Source organism: Lolium rigidum, chromosome 3 (genome assembly GCF_022539505.1).
Source record: "Lolium rigidum isolate FL_2022 chromosome 3, APGP_CSIRO_Lrig_0.1, whole genome shotgun sequence".
Taxonomy (NCBI): Eukaryota; Viridiplantae; Streptophyta; class Magnoliopsida; order Poales; family Poaceae; genus Lolium; species Lolium rigidum.
Genome location: NC_061510.1, coordinates 249869109 through 249890939, shown reverse-complemented (window position 1 = coordinate 249890939; position 21831 = coordinate 249869109). Strand labels below are relative to the sequence as shown.

The following is a 21831-nucleotide window of genomic DNA, read 5'->3' as shown; positions in this document are numbered from 1 at the left end:
AACATGAGCACAACAATTGCCAAGTATCAAATTATCCAAGACATTATAGCAATTTACTACATGTAGCATTTTCCAATTCCAACCATATAACAATTTAACGAAGATGAAACTTCGCCATGAATACTATGAGTAGAGCCTAAGGACATATTTGTCCATATGCTACAGCGGAGCGTGTCTCTCTCCCATAAAGTGAATGCTAGGATCCATTTTATTCAAACAAAACAAAAACAAAAATAAACCGACGCTCCAAGCAAAGTACATAAGATGTGACGGAATAAAAATATAGTTTCAGGGGAGGAACCTGATAATGTTGTCGATGAAGAAGGGGATGCCTTGGGCATCCCCAAGCTTAGACGCTTGAGTCTTCTTAATATATGCAGGGGTGAACCACCGGGGCATCCCCAAGCTTAGAGCTTTCACTCTCCTTGATCATATTGCATCATACTCCTCTCTTGATCCTTGAAAACTTCCTCCACACCAAACTCGAAACAACTCATTAGAGGGTTAGTGCATAATAAAAATTCACATGTTCAGAGGTGACACAATCATTTTTAACACTTCTGGACATTGCATAAAGCTACTGGACATTAGTAGATCAAAGAAATTCATCCAACATAGCAAAAGAGGCAATGCGAAATAAAAGACAGAATCTGTCAAAACAGAACAGTCCGTAAAGATGGATTTTATTAGGCCACCAGACTTGCTCAAACGAAAATGCTCAAATTGAATGAAAGTTGCGTACATATCTGAGGATCATGCTCGTAAATTGGCGTAATTTTCTGAGCTACCTACAGGGAGATAGACCCAGATTCGTGACAGCAAAGAAATCTGGAACTGCGCAGTAATCCAAATCTAGTACTTACTTTTCTATCAAAGACTTTACTTGGCACAACAAAACATAAAACTAAGATAAGGAGAGGTTGCTATAGTAGTAAACAACTTCCAAGACACAAATATAAAACAAAAATACTGTAGTAAAAACATGGGTTGTCTCCCATAAGCGCTTTTCTTTAACGCCTTTCGGCTAGGCGCGAAAGTGTATCTCAAGTATTATCGCGAGATGAAGCATTGATATCATAAGCTCCCCCATTTGTAGTGGTACTAGGGGCTTTGTCAATTTTAGGCCTATAATAATATTTCTTTGGTTTAGGCACTTTAGAGACATACATAAACTTTTGCTCCTTTCCCACATAAGCTCTCTCTCTAAACTGTAAAGATGAAAAGGTTGAACCCAAGGTTCCCATAGCTTTTTCAAGTTCGCCAATCCTATTAATTTGATTATCATGGTCAACACAAGTTCCTAGGACACTAATTCTTTCATCAATTCCTCCTAAGGATTTATCAAGTTCATCAGTTTTATCAAGTAATATCTCCAACGTAGTTTCAACACTCGGAAAATTTTTCTCTATGGTTTCCAATTTTTTCATAACATCCTCAAGGGAGGTTTCAATTTTAGTTTCATTAACAGGTGGTGTTCCAAATAAACTCTCAATAATGCAGCTAGCTTCTAAAGCGGGAGCGCCTAGGAAATTACCTCCCGCGAGACAATCAAGAACATATCTATTCCAGCTAGAGATACCAACATAAAATTCCTGAGTAGGATAGTGGTGGAGTGTTTCTTAGTGCACCTATTATGGGCATCACTAATTCTATACCAAGCATCTTTTAAACATTCTCCTCCTTGTTGCTTAAATGAACGAACTTCAACTTCAGGATTACTCATTTTAGCAGTAGTAAATAAAGCAAACTAGATAAAGTAAATGCAAGTAAACTAATTTTTTTTTGTGTTTTTGATATAGCAAACAAGATAGAAAATAAAGTAAAGCTAGCAACTAATTTTTTTGTGTTTTGATATAATGCAGCAAACAAAGTAGTAAATAAAATGAAGCAAGACAAAAACAAAGTAAAGAGATTGAGAAGTGGAGACTCCCCTTGCAGCGTGTCTTGATCTCCCCGGCAACGGCGCCGGAAAAATATGCTTGATGGCGTGTATTTCACACGTTCGTTGGGCAACCCCAAGAGGAAGGTATGATGCGCACAGCAGCAAGTTTTCCCTCGGAAAGAAACCAAGGTTTATCGAACCGGGAGGAGCCAAGAAGCACGTTGAAGGTTGATGGCGGCGGGATGTAGTGCGGCGCAACACCGGAGATTCCGGCGCCAACGTGGAACCTGCACAACACAACCAAAGTACTTTGCCCCAACGAAACGAGTGAGGTTGTCAATCTCACCGGCTTGCTGTAACAAAGGATTAACCGTATTGTGTGGAAGATGATTGTTTGCGAGAGAAAATAGTAAAAACAAGTATTGCAGCAGATTTGTATTTCAGTATTAAAGAATGGACCGGGGTCCACAGTTCACTAGAGGTGTCTCTCCCATAAGATAAAAGCATGTTGGGTGAACAAATTACGGTCGGGCAATTGACAAATAAAGAGGGCATAACAATGCACATACATGACATGATAAGTATAGTGAGATTTAATTGGGCATTACGACAAAGTACATAGACCGCCATCCAACTGCATCTATGCCTAAAAAGTCCACCTTCAGGTTATCATCCGAACCCCCTCCAGTATTAAGTTGCTAACAACCAGACAATTGCATTAAGTATGGTGCGTAATGTAATCAACAACTACATCCTCGGACATAGCGCCAATGTTTTATCCCTAGTGGCAACGAGCACAACACAACCTTAGAACTTTATGTCATCTGTCCCAGGTGTCAATGCGGGCATGAACCCACTATCGAGCATAAGTACTCCCTCTTGGAGTTAAAAGTAAAAACTTGGCCGAGCCTCTACTAGTAACGGAGATCATGCAAGATCATAAACAACACATGTGTAATAACTTGATAATTAACATGACATGGTATTCTCTATCCATCGGATCCCGACAAACACAACATATAGAATTACGGATAGATGATCTTGATCATGTTAGGCAGCTCACAAGATCCAACAATGAAGCACAATGAGGAGAAGACAACCATCTAGCTACTGCTATGGACCCATAGTCCAGGGGTGAACTACTCACTCATCACTCCGGAGGCGACCATGGCGGTGTAGAGTCCTCCGGGAGATGAATCCCCTCTCCGGCAGGGTGCCGGAGGAGATCTCCGAGAATCCCCCGAGATGGGATCGGCGGTGGCGGCGTCTCAGTAAGGTTTTCCGTATCGTGGTTTTTCGCCTCAGGGGTTTCGCGACGGAGGCTTTAAGTAGGCGGAAGGGCAGAGTCGGGGGCCAGACGAGGGGCCCACACCACAGGGCGGCGCGGGCCCCCCTTGGCCGCGCGGCCCTGTGGTTTGGCCACCTCGTGGCCCCACTTCGAATGTTCTCCGGTCTTCTGGAAGCTCCGTGGAAAAATAGGCCCCTGGGTCTTCGTTTCGTCCAATTCCGAGAATACTTCGTTACTAGGATTTCTGAAACCAAAAACAGCGAGAAAACGAGAACCGGCACTTCGGCATCTTGTTAATAGGTTAGTTCCAGAAAATGCACGAATATGACATAAAGTGTGCATAAAACATGTAGGTATCATCAATAATATGGCATAGAACATAAGAAATTATCGATACGTCGGAGACGTATCACCCATCCTCCCACATGCTTGGGAAATACTTCTTGAGATGTTGGCCATTGACGGCTACTGGGAACTTCACACCATCCAATTGTTCAAGCATGTAGGCATTGCCCTTCAGAACCTGGACGACTTTGTAAGGACCGTGCCAATTAGGAGACCATTTGCCATATGCTTTATCCCTGGTTCCTAGTGGCAACACGGCTTCCCATACTAGATCACCAACTTGAAACTCCTTTGGTCTCACCTTCTTATTGTATGCCCAAGCTACCCTGGCTTTGTTTTCTTTAATCTTCTCCAACGACCAAAGTCTAAGTTCCGTTGCATCCTCAATAGTGTCACTCATCAGGGTTGCATACTCCTCAGGCGTCAGGTCATTCTGAAACGTGACACGTCTCGATCCAGCCGTAATTTCCCAAGGTAATACGGCCTCCTGCCCATAGACGAGCTGGTACGGCGAAGTCTTTATAGCTCCATGGCATGACATGCGATAGGCCCACAAAGCCTCTGACAACGTCTCATGCCACACCCTGGGGTTCTCGTCAATCTTCCTCTTAATCAGCTTGATCAGGCTTTGATTGGATGCTTCGGCCTGCCCATTGGCTTGAGCATAGTATGGAGATGATCGGATCAGCTTAATCCCCATGTCATCGCAGAACTTTCTGAATTCTTTAGAGACAAAGACCGAACCTCCATCGGTCGTGATGGTATGGGGAATCCCGAACCTATGAATGACATGCTCTTTGACAAATTGGATAACATCTTCCGATTTTACCTTCTTCATGGGAACGGCCTCCACCCATTTGGTGAAATAATCTGTAATGGCCAGAATCCACTCGTGGTTCTTGCTCGACGGAGGATGGATCTTGCCGATCATATCCATGCCCCAACCTCGAAATGGCCAAGGTTTGATGATGGGGTTCATCGCTGATGCAGGTACCATCTGCATTTTCCCGAACATCTGACACGCTTGGCATCCCTTGTAGTACTTGAAGCAGTCCTCAAGCATGGTAGGCCAATAAAATCCTGATCGCCTAATTAACCACTTCATCTTATGAGCCGATTGGTGAGTTCCACAGGCGCCTTCATGCACCTCATGTAAAAGCCGATTAGACTCAGTTGGTCCCAGGCATTTGAGTAGTAACCCTTCCAACTACCTGTAGAACATGTCATCTCCTATAAGGATATATTTCATAGCCTTGTATCTTATCCTTTTAGGTGCCCCCTGAGCCGAATCCTTCAAATAATTGAAGATATCGGCTCTCCAATCATCCTGTTCCAGGAACTGCACCTGAACTTCTGACCCGTCTGGTATGTCCTTGTACCCTGACGCCATCTGTGCGAGATCATTGGCGTCGGTATTCTGAGACCTTGGGACCCAATTGAAATTGATGTACCGAAAATGTGTCATCAGCTCATGACACTCCATCCAATATGGAAAAAGCGACTCACTCTCGCATTTGTATTCGTCCGTGAGTTGAGAGATCACCAACTTCGAGTCTCCAAAAAGCTCCACTGCCTCTGCCCCGATTTCCAAAAGCAACTTCATTCCCTTGCGCACTGCCTCATACTCAGCAACATTGTTGGTGCAAGGGGTAGATAGCCTGATGGCGAAAGAATATGTTGCCCCCCGAGGCGACACGAGCAGGATGCCGATGCCACAACCATCGTCACAAGCCGATCCATCGAAGAACATAGCCCATGCACGTACAGATAGTGCTACTATATTAGTATTAATCCGTTCAGCTATAAGATCAGCCAACGCTTGTCCCTTGACTGCTTTCGCAGGCTGATACCGAAGATCGAACTCCGATAATGCCAACATCCACTTACCAAGTCGGCCTTTCAAAACGGGGGCCGACAGCATGTGTTTGACAACGTCTGACTTGCATATGACGATGATCTCTGCCGTCAAAAGGATATGATGGAGTTTGGTGCAGGTGAAGAACGAGCAGAGACATAGCTTCTCGACCTCAGGATACCGTGTCTCCGCGTCCAACATCCTTCTGCTGAGATAGAACACGACCTTTTCAACACCCTCATAGAGTTGCACCACCACTGAGGCGATGGACGTATCGGCCACTGATAAGTAGATATAGAACAGCCTGTCTTGCTGGGGTGGAACTAGCACAGGCGGCGTTGTCAGATACCGCTTAATCTCGTCAAACGTGTGCTGCTGTTCTGCCCCCCAGTGAAACTCGTCATCCGATTTAATTTTCACCAACGCCATGAACGGCTCGATCCGTCCTGATAAGTTAGAGATGAATCGTCGGACGAAGTTGATCTTGCCGATAAGACGCTGGAGCTCCTTCTTCGTGGTAGGTGGCTGCATGGTACGTACCGCCTCTTGACTTTTCAGGCCGATTTCAATTCCCCGTTCATGAACCAGAAACCCTAGGAACTGACCGGCCGTCACACCAAAAGCACACTTCTTTGGATCCATTCTCAGTCCAAACTTCCGAGTTCGGTCTAGGATGCGTCGCAAATCATCCAAGTGTCCATCCATGGAGACAGATTTGACCACCACGTCATCGATGTAGATTTCCACCAACTTGCCAATCAGATCGTGAAATATATAATTCATGGCTCTTTGGTATGTCGCACCAGCATTCTTCAATCCAAAGGTCATGACTACATATTCAAACAAGCCTACTGACCCCGGTACTCTGAATGCGGTCTTGTGTATATCTTCCGGAGCCATGAAAATTTGGTTATAGCCGGCGTTGCCATCCATGAAGCTCAACACCTTGTGGCCGGCAGCTGCATTGATCAACGTTTACTGCTACGAGCATCGGATATTCATCTTTTGGAGTGGCTCGTTGAGATCTCGGAAGTCTATGGCCACACGCCATCGGCCGTCTTTCTTCTCTACAGTACGATATCGGAGATCCATTCAGCATACTCGCATGGCCTCGATGAACTCGGCGGCCAACATCTTCTCGATCTCTTTCTTGACTTCTTCCAGAATTTCGGCCTTCATCTGGCGTGCTCGTTGTTGGAACGGCCGAAATCCTTTCTTAAGGGGAGCCGATGTTCAATGATGCTCCTGTCTAACCCGGGCATCTCCGTGTAATCCCATGCAAAGCAATCTGGGTATTCTTTTAACAGAGCTATCATCTGACCCCTAAGATGTGGATCTAACTTCTTGCTGATAAAAGTTGGTCGCGGCTTATCCCCAGGACCGATGTCGACTTCCTCTAGCTCATCAGCCGATGTAAACCCATACCCTAGCTTTCCGTCACCTGTGAGGTCGACACCAAATACAGGGAGAGCGTGTGCGGATAATACGGGCCGATTGCTAGAATCGGCCTTCATCTTGATTGTAACCAGGATTTTTTGGAAGTGTCGGGGCCGATCGCGTGGAACGGCTTCCTCCTTGTCTTCGTTGTGAGAGCAGCTGCCCTCGTCTCTGTCCTTATCAGGGTAGTGCCCGAGTCCTACCATGTTGATGTTGAACTGGGAATCACTAGGGTTACCACCGCTCTTGTAGCCGACGTATGCCGGTGAAATCGGCACTTCTGGTGCTGCCAATGCGAATGGCAGCGGTGGACGGGACTGGAGTGGCATCTCTCCCTAGTGAGTCCCTAGAGCTGGTCCTGACGGAGAGTACTGATGCTTCATGATTTCCTGGATCACGCGAAGAGCGACACGCTCCAAAGTGTTCACCAGGCTCTCAGAATGGCGGTGTAGCGAATGAGCTACCATGAAGTTAATCTCCTGACGCAGCGACCTGGTGCGTTCTTCTAACGGGGCGGACAGGTCCACTCCATCGAGCGCGCCTTCAGGTGAGAACCCTTTCCACCTGATGCCATGTGAGCGGGTTCTGTGAAAAGAGCCGATGAGGTCGGCTTCGAGGATCGCTTTGACCTCGTCATACTTCTTCTTGAGCTCCTCGGTCGGATCCTCGTACGTGACTCGGAGTGCCTTCCGCCATCTCGGATGTAGATGGCGATGCGGTTGATGTCGAAGATTGTCCCACCGGGCGTGCCGGAATGTGTTGCGGTCGAAACCCACCGGCGAGCAGCGACGGGCAACACGGTAGAGCCGGGAGGCTCCCAGGGCTGCGGCTGGCCCTGGTCCCTCCGAGCGACGGCCCGCAAAGACTCGGTACGCACGTCCGATGCTGATGCAAGGGCGTGCCACCTGACCTATACCTGGTCAGGAAGGTGTTGGATTGTGCCTCGCTTAGTTTCCTGCATGGCATACACGTAAACATTAAATACGAGCCTCGATCGGCTCTCAGGTTGTCCTGTGAATCGGCTCAAGGAGCCGATCCACCCATGATCCGTACGAGGTGTACGGTCAGATGGTGGTCCTTCTTGATCAGAATAAAGCTAAAACGACCTACTACGATTTAGGGTTTTCACCGCATAATCGGAACATCCTACTCGTGATTGAGCCTGGCGGCCACGCACGGTGATCGTAAACCGACCCTAGACAAGGCCTAAAAACCAACACGAAGTTGATCCTCGGAACATCCTGTCTAGGGCTAGCAAACTACACCCTACGCGCCACTCGGATCCTTCAACCCGTTTGTAAGGCCTAACTATGCAGATATTAAACTAATCCTTGAAGAACAAGGAGCAATCATAACGGATCGGATCTACTAAATAATGATCAAGCGGGGTGCCGCCCTTACACCCAAGATAGGTGTAAGGGCGGCTAGATGTCTAAGGGTCGCACGACGATAGCATATGATACGATGAACAATGCTAACCCTAAAACATCTATGATAACTACGTTGCTCGCCATCAACAAGGCTTCGAGCACGAGCAACGCATGAACGGCGAATAAACGTGTATCTGCCTAGATCGCAAGATGCGATCTAGGCAGCATGATGCTTACCGGAAGAAACCCTCGAGACAAGGGAGTTAGCGATGCGCCTAGATTGGTTTGTGGTGAACGTGATTGTTGTTTATTTCATAAACCCTAGATACATATTTATAGTCCGTAGACTTTCTAACGTGGGAATAATCCCAACCGGGCACGAGCCAAACTCTATCTAAACGACACGTATCCTACTATGTTACAGATACAAGGGCAAACTAGCCCAAACTTTGTATAAAAGGCCGATTCATGTATTTCTTCTATGTGTAATCTTCAAGCTCATCTTCAATCGCGGCCCACCCCTGATCCGGTCAAATTCTGGTGATAACACCGCCTAACTATATTTCCCTGTGTTGCATGAATTTTATAGATCCTATATTTAAACCTTCCAACGGTAGTTATAGAGGACGTCCCAACACCTTCCAACGGTAATTATAGAGGACGCCCCAACATAATGTCGTCGAGACCTGCTTTGGTTTTGTAATTGTTTTTTTATTAACTTGTGATCCATACAATAAAAATACATGCATCCCGCGCAAAACCTTGTTTAGATGTATGTATATTAAGATAAAATAGAGCCAATTAATTTGAAACAGAGCGAACAATAATCAGACAACCACGAGACTAAGTAAATCAAGCATTCGTCCCAAAAATTTCACTTGGATAAATCTAAGACATTCTTCTTAGAACGGAAGAAGTATCAAGAAATAGTAATTCACTGACCAGACAAGCCACACTTGTCACTCTACATCTCTCTTGTGAAAAGCTGTAAAAGTCCAAAAAGTGCCTTTCGCACTTGATTACCAGTGCTCCTGATTTGTTAAAGAAATGGATTTCAAAAGAATTAAAATTAAATATCCATGTACATATAAACATTCCGAACAACCCAAAGTGAAAAATTTCTGACAAATATCTGCTTCTATATATAGCCACAATTTGTTTTCTTCTGTAGCTAAAAAATACAATCTAATTTCTACCGAAACTTCGCACGAGTATTCAGGACATGTGTATGTATTTATTCAATAAATGTGATGGTTTTTAAAAAATGTTAGATGTATAATTTTTTTTTTTTGAAAATTAGGAGCACCGCACCGAATCTGTTACCCAAATTTTCCCGACCCATTTTTTCTCCAGAGCGTCTCCAGATCTTGCCATGCTCTTGTAGGCTTGACCAAGGCTCGGACGTGCGCTTCAGCCGTGGAATGGTAGGAGAGGTCCTCGCAGTTTTGGCCGCCGCCGCGGAGGCGCATGGTGGCCCGTAGCTCGGCAAGCTATGCCGGCAGGCGCTCGATCTAAAGACCACAGCGCTGTCTGTTCCGGCTGTTCCCGCAATGGAGCTGAGGGCTGGGGCTCGCCGCTGGCGTTGCCCTCGTTCAGTGGCGTCAGCTGCAACCCCCACTCCGGAAGCGACGCGGCACATGCCTCGCTGCTTCAGCTTTCACCCTGCAAGGTTGCTTCCACATTTCTATTGGTAGTTTTCTTATTTTCGCCAATATCAAGTACAGGATGACACATAATTTAGTAATTGGTTGTAGCATTTGATCTAATTTCAGCAGTAATGGTAGTTTCATTGGGCAACTAAACTGTGGCAGTACATTCAGTTCATGTGATTGGGCTTGTCTCGTCGAGCTTGGCGCAGGAGGAGGCAGAGGTAATTTAATCATCCTATCTCGAGCCAACACACACTACTTCAGGCAAAATCGATGCTTGAGAGATTTGAAAGAAGAACCTCCATGCTGTAGTCATTTTTATAATAATCTGCTTGCCTTTGCTGGCCAGGTCTCCAGGCGAGCACACTAATTGCTCTGTTTCTTATCCTGTCCTGTGCTGTGGTCATCGTTCAGTGCTTCACGGGTTTGATGTATTGAGATGGCGATCATTCTATGCGACACATGATACTGTAAGTTCTTCTCCGGTCATTTTACAGTGTGAGGTTTCAGTATTAATATATCTGTTTACTCTTGTTTGTCGTATGCACTGATTTAGAACTGCATTGCAAGAAGATGGGGTCTATTCTGTGGCAAGACATCTGGGTGATTTGGTTGCATATCGTGCTTCTTGGACTGGTCATTTGGAACTCTTAGCAGGTTGGCTCTTTATTTTAGTTGTTTCATATCAAACATATGTTCAGTGGCCTGTCTGGATGTTCTAATCCTTTATACGTTCACCTAATCTGCATTATCTGAAACCCTGCTATGCATACATACGGACTTTTTTATATTGATTACTCTACCCTTCAACCCCTGCCCCCTCGTACATCTGCTAGCTATATGCTTGGGCCTGGGGGTAGGTAGAGCGAAGACCTCGAAGCTTCAGTGGTCACTCTGGTCTCTTTCGGTTTCTACTCCCATAACCCTACCTCCACCTTTTTGGAGAGACAACCCCACCTCCACCTTTGCTGCCCAAGGAGGGCATGAGTAAGAAAAATACTCCGTAGGATAATCACAGATACCGCCATACCGGCCGAAGAACTGAAATCAGATACCGCCATATGCCAGCTGAAAAGCTGCGAGACATAAGAAACAACTTCAATCTTTACGTGGATTCTATTTAGTCTACCACCCAATGATTACATGTCACATTCCTTTGGCCCATTCTCCGCTTGCAAGCCAGGTAGCTGCTATGATACAAGATCTGGATTCGAATAACAATGAGACGTAGTACAATGGAATGGAAAATAGACAATAAGGGCGACACCGACCGTGAAGGGAAACAGCTAGCCAATGATCTTAACCGGTCCAGTCACTATGCTTTGGGTCCGGCTGCACGATGGGTGTGATTCACACCCAGTCGTGTCTCAGGTACTTCCTATTCCTCTTGTGCTCTCTCGTATCGGCCGAAGGCCAGTCATCTGACCCAACGGTGTCAGGGACGGGTACAGTAGCGACCTGGCGCGCCCTTTTGCCCCGTCCTTTTTTCTCACTGCTCCCTGCCTCCTCCGTCTTAGCCGCAGCCGCAGGAGTGTGGCTGGCGGGAGGCCCCTTCTGCTTGCCCTTTCCTTGCGACGGTTTCCTGGTTTTCTTTCTGTAGCTTCCAACGCTATCTCTCGTTCTGTTAGTGGCATGCAGCGAGGGGCATAATCTTCTTGGGTATCTTGATCCCCGGTCAATGGCTCTTAGGCAAACATATCCTGCAAGCATTGCGGCATGATTATGATGCAATTCCTGGTAAGACAGCATCATCATAAGTATAATGTTTATGTCGACAAAATTCAGCTAGCAAATGATTGTCGCATACTTCATTATGTCAATGGATTGTCCCAGCTTATCATGTCACCTTTTAAATTATTATTATGGTCTATGTATCTTCACCCATAAATGAACACAAGAGAACAAAAAGACATCAAAAAGGGCCACAACAACTTGATATTTACCTCGCTTGAAGCAGTCCTGGATGCCCTGTCTCGTCATACCTAATAACAATGGACCGGTATTCCAGTTAGCTTATATCACTCGACAGTAATTATTCCGCAGCATTCAAATATACATTTGAATTATAATTAAGATGATACCTTTCGTGATCGACTTTATTGTTGAACCAAAGTATACAACGCATCTGTTCAGGTCCTCTAAATATTTTGTATCTATACTTATTGGATAACAGCTAGACGAGTAATCTGCAAATACCTGCCATGATTATATTAGACGGGTTAGTAAGAGCCCACATCATATGGTCTACGAGCATAACTTAGCTAATAAGTTGCATGCCATGCGCGAGCATGGCGACGCGTATATATGATGTGATGACAGCAGCCTTTTTCCATGAGTGTCATGTACTAGGATAATTGCTCACTTGGAGAAGGTAAAAGAATAAAAGCATGTTTTTTCCCCTCTTAACTAAAACATGATCATTTTGAGTAACAGACAAGAAAACCTCTCCATTGCACCACATGCTATCTTTTCATCCCACCTTCTTTTTAGTTGATATTAATCATTGTATATTAATATTGATAAAGAGCATTAAACATTACAAGATCACCACAACATTTTATTTGTCTTATACTACCTCCATCCCAAATCTTAAGGCTTACATTTTTTTTGAAAAGTCAAACCAAGTAAAGTTTGACCAAAATTTTAGAAGAATCTATCGACAAATATGATATTTTCTAGATACCATATGAAAATATATTTCATTATCTATCTAATGATATTGATAATGTATTTTGAATGTTAATGATTTTTGGTAAAAACTTGGTCAAACTTGACGTAGTTTGATTTTCTAAAAATAATATAAGCTTTAAGCTTTGGGATGGAGGTAGTATATATAGATAATATAGAATACATAAGAGAAGACCATCTTATTAATCATCGTACATGCCCTTGTAATCGCTCCCACTAGAGACACGACTTCCATAGTATGCATGGCAGCACTTAATTACCCGAGGCTGGCGATATGTGTTATGTCTTCAGATGATGTGTTTGCCGCATGACAAGTTAGTTGCTTTGGAAAAAAATCATGAGGGTATATACGGTGGTTGATAAAACAATCTTTTCATAAGCCTCCATGTCATCTTAATATTAATATAAAAACATGCCATACAATTATTACCTCTTAATATCATATTTAGAAAACAATATTTGCATGCTCCTAAAACTCAAACGGTGATGAAAACTAGATGGATCTGACTAAGAAATGCATCCAATACGTGGAGAAAACTATGTTAGCTTATGTGCTAAGAGATCATATCTTAGTTGGGAGAAGCCTATCATCTCTCCATTGTACGGGTTCTTAGATTGATTGTGATCAATTCTGTTAGAACATCTCCAACAAATCCCTAAATATCAGTACTTCCCATGTTTCCCTAAACGATTCTCACTATTTCCCATGTTACGCCTCGCTCCCTAAATCTCACTCACTATACCCTCCCCCTACATTTTTTTCTCTCTCATCACTTTCTTAGTTTTTATCCATGCCAGAAAATCACCCCCATCTACCCTACAAGGCTACAACAGGATGAGGCCTTGTGCTCTTTTGGTAAAAGCGTAAAGACCGTCTTGTTGGTGGGACGATGGTGGACACCATGGGTGATGCATGGGATAGTTCTGGAGGCAATTAATGGATGGCTCCAGACCTAGTGGATGTCAATGTGTGGATGGGGCTGGATAGGTGTGTCTATGGTCCTATTGAGTCACTGGTCCTTTTTTTTTACGGATTGACTGTGTGTGGAATGTCCTTTGTTGGCGCTGATGTGGTATGTAGTCAGAGTTGTCAAGTCGTGGACCATGGATAACATGAGTGGTGCACATTTCTTGTGATATGTGTTAGTTCTGCTTTATTGCTGTGTCTACCCGTTTGGTACTTATATAGAACTAGTTTGTCTATGTGGCCTTCCCATTGCTAGGTTTTCCTTTTGTAAGGGTTTTTGCCTGATTTCCCTACAAACTGGAAATTTTTTGTGAAGCTTGGCAATAGTATTTATTCATCATAAAAAAATGAACACCCTATATCGATCTTGCCACAGCGACTTAACAGAAAAAACGTTACCCTTGGCCCCTACGACCCAGCACTACACACAAGAATTTAGCTCTTGACAGGTACGTTCGTCGTCATAAACCGAGAAAATATAATGGTAGGATACGTACCTCGTGATCCTGAAAGTAGGTACCTTTTAAAGGAAACTTTCCTCGCATCGCTGTCCGAAAGGGTATCTGATCATTCATGTATTCAACAATTAAATAAGGACAAAATAAACTTAGTCACATACTCACATGCGCACACATTCCCAATTTATTCCATAATATAATCACTAGAAAACGATTATGATTCAATGCTAAATTACAAGAAATCAGAACGATGGGGATGATTGTGGATCAATTTGTACAAATTGACAACAATAAACTGATATGAAACTGTAAGATTATTAAAACAGCTGAATGTGTAATATTACCTATAATTTATATAATAACTACCAATTGGGTTTAGCTACTTGCGTAAAAATATGTGTTTAGCTACAGAACTGCATAACTCATACATTTATAATTTCAAAATTTTGTTCCAGGTAGTAACACTTTGTATCTCCATAACACACGTGCTCTTTTGCATCACATTACTTTTATTAATATTAGTATGTCCCAAGTAAGTGGTTGCTCACTTACTTGGGACAAACTAGGTTGTCAATTTTTCAAGAGGCACATATGTGGCGTTCTGCCGGCAGTTCCAGCGTGGCCAGCCTTCTGCCAAGACCAAGGGAACCCAACTAGGCTGGAAACTTGTATCTTTATCCCTGTAAAGAAAAGTTGTCTACCTAGCTGTTTTCTTTCAGTTCGTTTTTTTTTTGTCTTGTGTACTCTCTACTGCTCCTTCTACATTGCAATGAAAAGCAGCTCCAACTGCCTTTTCGTCAAAAAAAAAGTAAGTGGTTGCTCACCAGAATTGTGCCTTTCACCGTGTGCTCGTCAGTACTGGAAGTAACTAGGAGATAATGATGGGGGTCTTCCTTATGTTTCTTTTCAAACTGGCAGATATAGCAACTTAGTCGATATAATCATTGCCACTATTAAATTAAAATATATACATAGTAATTGTTGTAAAAAAAATTACAGAGTCATGGCATCAACACACCTCTTTCAAGATTATATGGTCATCTGGGAGCACATACCTGCAATAACAAGTGTGCAAAGCTTAGCAGGGTACTGGTGATTTCTTAGGACAAAATCTCAATATTATCAAACAAAACATTATCATTGCTTACCCATAGTGATCTGTCCTCAGATGGCCTATGTTTTTCACTTCTTTCTGTTGACCCAAAATGTATTGTGGATTGCTCTGTACTATGTCTTTTCCATGGTTTCCTATCCAGGAGTCATCATTCATCATATGATTGTGTGAACGCAGATCGATTTCAGCATCGTACTGCGATTCTTGTGGTCTATAATAATCTTCAATGTCAGGAAGATCATCTTGAAGTGCTTGTTCTTGCTCATCAAGTTCTTCTACGTGTTCATAATCAGGACTTAGTGGCTCCTCAATAATGGGCACACAGTCGCGCAACGGTTGATTTTCAGTCGTTCTGCCCAAGTCCATCTGAAGTTGATACACTTGCAGCGAATTCGAAGTGCTACAGTTTGACGAATTGGACATGCTTGTTTTATCTTCACCAGGTTCATCAGCATGCTTCTTTGTAGAGGGAAGTAGTGCCCTGGTAACAACCAAATGCCATCGTTCAGTATTTTAAGCTAAAACTTGTCCATGGTAATAACAATGTAGCCAAGAAAATATGTTCCATAAAATAAATTCATAGCTCTATTTTTTGAACTATATTCATAGTTATTATGATAATGAGGACCACTCATGTTTCTATACTGCATATATTCCTACATCGGTTGTTACTTTTTTATCCTTGGTATATGAACATTTGGTTAAAAGTTATAGCACTTGAACATTTGCGCAGAGTAGATAGAACCAAGTCATAGACTTAGTAGTTTTCTACACTATAACACCAAACCAAATGCAAGTAATGGGCTTGAGTCATGGTGTACTTCCATTACATGCCAAAATGGTGAACCATGTTTATTTATTTATTTCAGATAAGACACAAGAAATCAGTAAAAATAGATATAATAAGAATATTTGTGTTAAAGTAACTAAATATATTGAAGTAATATCTACACAAAATGTGAAGCATACCTGTTAGTCGAACTATTGTAGTACTTGCATCTTGTGCTAAAAGGGCAGGCACTGCAATTCGGATCTACTTTTGTGCAGACTACCTGTACAATTTAAGCAATCCACCATTAATATTGAAAGTACAAAACATTTATAGATAAATAATAAATTCATAGACCACTTTTTTTTTATATAATCATACCTTTCCAAATGTTATCATTTTGCAGTGCATTTCGTACCTATTTCATTACAGGTTCATCAGATGAATATGCTAAGAGTTACAGAAAAAGGCCAATACATTTGAATAGAAAACTGAACTTACAATATTTTCTTGCTAACAGTGCACAACCTTGGCCATAAATATTTTTGCACGTCTCTCAGGATTGGATATCTTCGACAAAAGAAAGAAAATACGTGCAAATAATTGTTATTATCGTGTGTACTACATATTCAGGTCAAACAATTCTCAAAACTTACAGCTCGATCAAATGAAAGGCCACGGAGTCGGGTAAGCCCTGAAGTTTCACCCACCCTAGCCTTATGCATATGCGACATATGTTCACGTCAACCTAAAAGGAGCAAGGATTGTGATTGGAAGCTTAATTTAAAATGCATTCACAACAGGATTTGATTTTTTTTGGGATAAATAAAATAGAACTTACTGGGAATGCTTTATGCTCCAGTGACAAAAGCCGAATGCAGTCGGCACTTTTATATCCAATTCCATCAATACTGATAAGGTAGTTTCTGGGGCCAGTAAAAGGACAGTTTGAATAATATGATGAAATTCCAATATGCATGCAGATTATATGGTTGTGCCATGTACATAAACTTAACTTTTGTATTTTATCAAATCCCTCCTTCACACAATATAAGGCATATTTGTATTGTCTTAAGCCAAACTTTTATATAAAGTATCAAAAATAGCATATCTCACATTTCGGGAAGAGGAAATAGTGTGCTAGAAGCTCACAATGCATCATAAGTGCCATAATATTTCTTAAGTCATACTTTCAGGCATTTTAAGAACAAACTGCTAAATGATTTTAGACAGTATTGTGAAGAAATTAAACATATGAAAGCATAATCATCTAGCTATTTCCTGATGGTGCAACAATTCAACACAACAAAGAATTGTACAAATACAATGGTGAAAGCAATATAGTGTAGTTTTAAAATAGGTCATACTTTGCGCTTTCACGTGGTACATTCCGAAGCCAGTCTAGATCAAAGTTGCCATGATCTGTCTTTATGCGCAAAAGAAAAGCCTGCATATGGTACATTAGTTATCACAAAAAAGTCATTTTTTTAGCAACCAGCCGCCCATGCCCTGTGTCATTAAATATAATAAATATATTGTTGCAAATGAATAAAACAACCGAGTATTGTCTCTTCTAGGTTAGATGATAACAGTCATCCATCAGTAACAAAGTACACATACTATAAGCAAAGCTCATTAAAGTGAATATAAATCTAAGTTTATGTAACATTTGAACAAAACTACATTTCCAGTCAATAACTATTGCTGAAATCTAAGTTTGGTAGTCCGTAAACTATATATCGGATATTTTTATCACTCAAATGTCAAAAACCGTCTAAACTTTGGTCCCTTGTACAATAAAAAAATACTAATGATGATTTAAGTGCATAGATTTTCAAGAAATAAGAGGAAAGGATCAAAACAGAACAAATGAAAATACCAAAAAATGAAGGATCTATGGATTTTAGTATATCACAAATATTAAGTAATCTAGAGAAAACATAGATTTCAAATTTTGAAATATATTTTTGAAAAATAATTCATGCAATTTTCAAAATTGTGTGAGTTTTTCAAATATTTTTTGTGTTTTTTATTTGAACTAGCTAGCTGATTTTCCTATAGAAATCTTTAGACTTACGTTCTATCCAAAAAGGAAAATGATTACTTTTAAGTTGTTCCACTGAGTGGAGCATTGTATTATTCTTGCTATGAGAAACTAATCTGGTAATCACTGACTAGTTATAGTCTACCAGTGATACTTCGATAGTATGATAAATTAAAATCAACTTCGAATTTGTAAATGCTTTGAGTTCTAAAGAAAACATTTAGTTGGAATTTGATTCTCATTAAATATATTATTGATCGAAAATGTGCAATCTGCATCTCTTTCTTTACGAGATTGGCATCTTTTAGGAATAAGTGTATTATAAATAAGCAAATGACAGTGTATTTTGCAATCGCATACCTGTATCCGACATGCTATGACATAGTTCATCCCCCTGACCGCAATGTATCTTGCAACCTCAGCAGGTGATGCATGAAGTACAGCTTCCCAATCTACCAAGTCGCTTACTCCTGTACCACTCCGATATCCCTGTATATATGCTTGCTTTCTTAACTCATCCCAGTGCGAAGTATCTTTCACCCGCAGCGTGGCTATGAGACGTTTCAAGGTCTGTAGAGAATATTTTTTATTTCGAGGCTTATCCTTTAGCAGATTCTCAAGGTATTCGTCGGTCCAGCTAGATGGGTGTTTCCCTTTGATGCTATTTACGAAATTCTCCATAAAGATTTTGTAGTCTTTATCATGATGGCCTTTTACCTCGTCACCGTAGTTGGTTTCGGCAAAGGCCGAACTGTCAAAATCAGTGGCATCTGATGCTTCATTTGAGCAGTTTTCAGAACTACTGCTCTGCCTTGCAGGATATTTTGCGGCTAAGTTCATAAAAGCATCGCTGCATGTTTATATACAAATAAAAATTAGTTACAGAAAAACATAGAAAGTGTAAAGATGAATAATTAGCGCCATCACAAGCATGCAAGCGAATATCAGATTCTCTTTACTTACCTTGACAAATGATCAGCAGCATTTTGTGTAAGGAAAGTACCTACCACAGAGTCAACTACTGATGCTTCACACGGAGAAAATGGTCCAGGCCCTGACGGAAAAGTAGTAGAAGTTCATGTTATTGAATAAAATTTGTAATTGTGTGTCCCCCTAAAAGCAGAGGATACTAAACACTTGAATACATTTTTGGTATGTATATGTGGATGTAAGGTAGTATTGCTGGTTTTATATCATGAACGAATGTCCGGTTTAGTTTTCATTCGCTAGTATGCCAAGTCAAAACATAATAAGTAAATAACTCGCTAGTGCGCACAAAGTATTCACTTATTTAATTATAAAGGGAGAAAACAGATATAGGACAGTGCTAAGAATAATTACCAAATAAACATCTCACGGCAGAAATAAATTCATATATTAGTACTTGAAAATCTTGCCGTGTTTTATGCCATTCAGGCCCGCTGCCAATATTCAGCCCCTCGAAACTCTCGCTGTAGCCCTTTTCCCACTGCAGCAAGGCATGATATACTCGCAGCGAGTCATCATCAAGGTCTACCCTAAGCCTTGCCGAGGGCGACCGGCCAGTTGGAGACTTCTGGTAGGGAACAGTAGCCAACTCGGTTCCTTGCCTAGTTTTCCTTTCCATCCCTCCCCGCGGCTTGTTTTGCACTCTAGCTGGTGTTGCCGCCTTATCTTTCTCCACCTTTAGTCGAAGTGAAATCTTCTGTAGCCTCCTAGGGGTGCGCTCCGCTTTCTCTTTCTGTGGAGTAGTATGGGTAGAAGGAGCACTTGCACTCGCTGAATCTTGATTGTTCAGTTTCATCACTGTGGTGCTCCTCTTCTTTGCAGCAGCAGCACCCTGCTTTGTTATCCGGTCATCAGACTTTGGGGTTGCCTTATGTGGCATCAGCTTCAAGCCCCGCCTGTGATATGTATGGATACAAGACCCCCGCTGAAATGTATGGGGGGCAGAAGGAGCACTTGCACTGGCTGAAACCGGATCGTCGTGCAAAGTTGCTGGCTCGAAATCCAAACGCCTCCTCGCCAGTAACATGCTAGTGCCAGATTGTTTACTGCCAACGATCTTGGCTTGTACTATCCGTTTCTTCAGACCTTTAGCCAGTGTCACTGAGGCCTTCCGCTTCATCATCATCTTGTTTTGCTCCAACTCCTTGACCCTACTCGACCGCCTAAGCGGGGTAGGCATGGGAGTAGATTGCTCCGGCAGAGATTGAAGCTGTTCTGCAACATACCTGCGGGAACGTCGCACGTACACGTGCAGGAACCGTCTTCGCAAGCTTGATTCTCCCTCCATGGACGGCGGCGCGTGAAGAGAAGATTGGTGAAGCGATCACACGTACTCCGTAGGAGGTGGACGGCGTGTGGGGCTGGCCGCTGGGGCAGATGGAGGCGCGCGGCCGACGGCGATGTGCATGCGTGGTGCGTGGTGCGTGGTGGAGACGAGAGGGACAGGCAGACGAGAGACAAGAGAGATATTGTTGTGATACGAATGATAACTGCCTTGTCGAATGAAAACTGCCCCGTCGGGGTCGTTACTGCGACGCAATGCTATTAGGAATAATCGGCACCCGATGCTTGGCTTTCAGTCGGACCGTAGGATTGGAAGCAAAGGAGTCGTTAGATCTGATCCTAGGATCCACGCTCGTAATAACTGCTCCCAAAACTGCTCTCGTTGATTGCTGGGTAATATCGCTCCAAGAAACGGTCCCCTAATGGACGTCCGGACATATCGCTGATTTTGTTTCAACCTAGCCAATGGCTTTTTCATTGATAAATTCGAAAAAGAAGTTGAACAGTTTATAAGGGAACAGTCTGAAAACCCGACACAACACCCAACACAACACGCCGACCCCGAGGTCGCGCCTCACACGAGTCGTCGACCAAGTCACCCAAGCAACCAAAGCCGACGACCTGCTAGTATGCCACCTCGACACAACACGACGGAGGCGATAACCTGGAGCCGCCGCTCCCGACATCCATGCCAGCCTAGGCCGCGTGCTGCTTAGTCGAAGACGAGAAGCTAGCCGACACAAACCACCAAAGCGCTCCACTAGTCCCTCTGACCGGCGGCGCATCCAAAGCGAGGCCCCAACAGGAAAGTGACGCAAGAGCGTCACCCTCACCCGATCCCACGTGGGACCTGGAGTTTCCCCTGGAGAATCCCGGGTGAAGGAGCAAGAACACCGCCACGATGACGCCTTCGAGAAGGACACGACACCCAAGGGTGTCACCGTCATCGGACACGGCAGCAGCCTGGGCAAGTCTTTCGCCCAACACGGAGTTGCAAACCTTACCCGCCCTAGAGGACCGGCCGAACCACCATCCCCGACCCGCACATAGAAACGCCAGTTGCGCTCCTGACTTCTGAGGCCACAAACGGAACTAGGTGTCGGGGCCTAGAGCCCCCTCACACTAGAGGCACCTCCTAGCTTGGCACGATGTAGAACCACCAAACCGGGGACGCCATCCTAGCATCCGGGCGCCACATCAAGCCGGGGATCGACGGGCACCCTCGAAGCTAAGCCAACGATCGACAAGAAGAGTCGCGACGTTCATCGCCGAAGCCATCAAAACTAGGCAGTCGAGCCTAGCATCCCTTGCGCCGCAACACCTAGGCTCCTCGTCGCCATGACGACTGTCCGAATCATCACCGCCACCCGCGAGATAGTCACCTTAGCAACCAGAGCGAACCCGGGTAGCTATCACGGTGCTCAAGGGTGAATACCACCACCACCAACTTCCTCCACCTCCATGCTAGGACACGGTGGGGGATCCCGAGATCCACCATAACCGGCCACACCGGCCGACCAACTCCGGCGAGAGAGAGGGTCACCGCCACCATGCTTGAGGATGCTTCCCCGGCGACCACGTGATGCAGGCTAGGTGCACATCGGCAGGAGCCCCCCGCACGCAGTAGATGGAGCAGGCACGCGCCGATAGGAGCAATGCCCATACGTGACCCGCCTGGCCCGAACGAGCTCTGA

The 21831-nt window shown here is 43.6% G+C and overlaps 2 protein-coding genes across 2 annotated transcripts; both read right to left on the bottom strand.

The window, feature by feature from the left end:
• Positions 1 to 10941: 10941 nt before the first annotated feature.
• LOC124703268 (DEMETER-like protein 2) lies at positions 10942 to 14989 on the bottom strand. Its single transcript, XM_047235488.1, has 6 exons — positions 14958 to 14989; positions 14764 to 14850; positions 13979 to 14044; positions 11908 to 12022; positions 11770 to 11808; positions 10942 to 11526 (listed from the first exon to the last, which is right to left on the bottom strand). Exons 3-6 carry the CDS (start codon positions 14024 to 14026, stop codon positions 11177 to 11179), a joined length of 552 nt encoding a protein of 183 aa, XP_047091444.1. The 5' UTR covers positions 14027 to 14044; positions 14764 to 14850; positions 14958 to 14989; the 3' UTR covers positions 10942 to 11176.
• Positions 14990 to 15083: 94 nt separating this feature from the next.
• On the bottom strand, positions 15084 to 20141 carry LOC124696341 (transcriptional activator DEMETER-like). The gene is made up of 10 exons (XM_047229073.1): positions 19208 to 20141; positions 18830 to 18920; positions 18227 to 18716; positions 17190 to 17269; positions 16664 to 16748; positions 16479 to 16570; positions 16324 to 16392; positions 16204 to 16240; positions 16023 to 16105; positions 15084 to 15534 (listed from the first exon to the last, which is right to left on the bottom strand). The coding sequence occupies exons 1-10, from the start codon at positions 20139 to 20141 to the stop codon at positions 15084 to 15086; spliced, it is 2412 nt and encodes an 803-aa protein (XP_047085029.1).
• Between the last annotated feature and the right edge of the window lie 1690 nt (positions 20142 to 21831).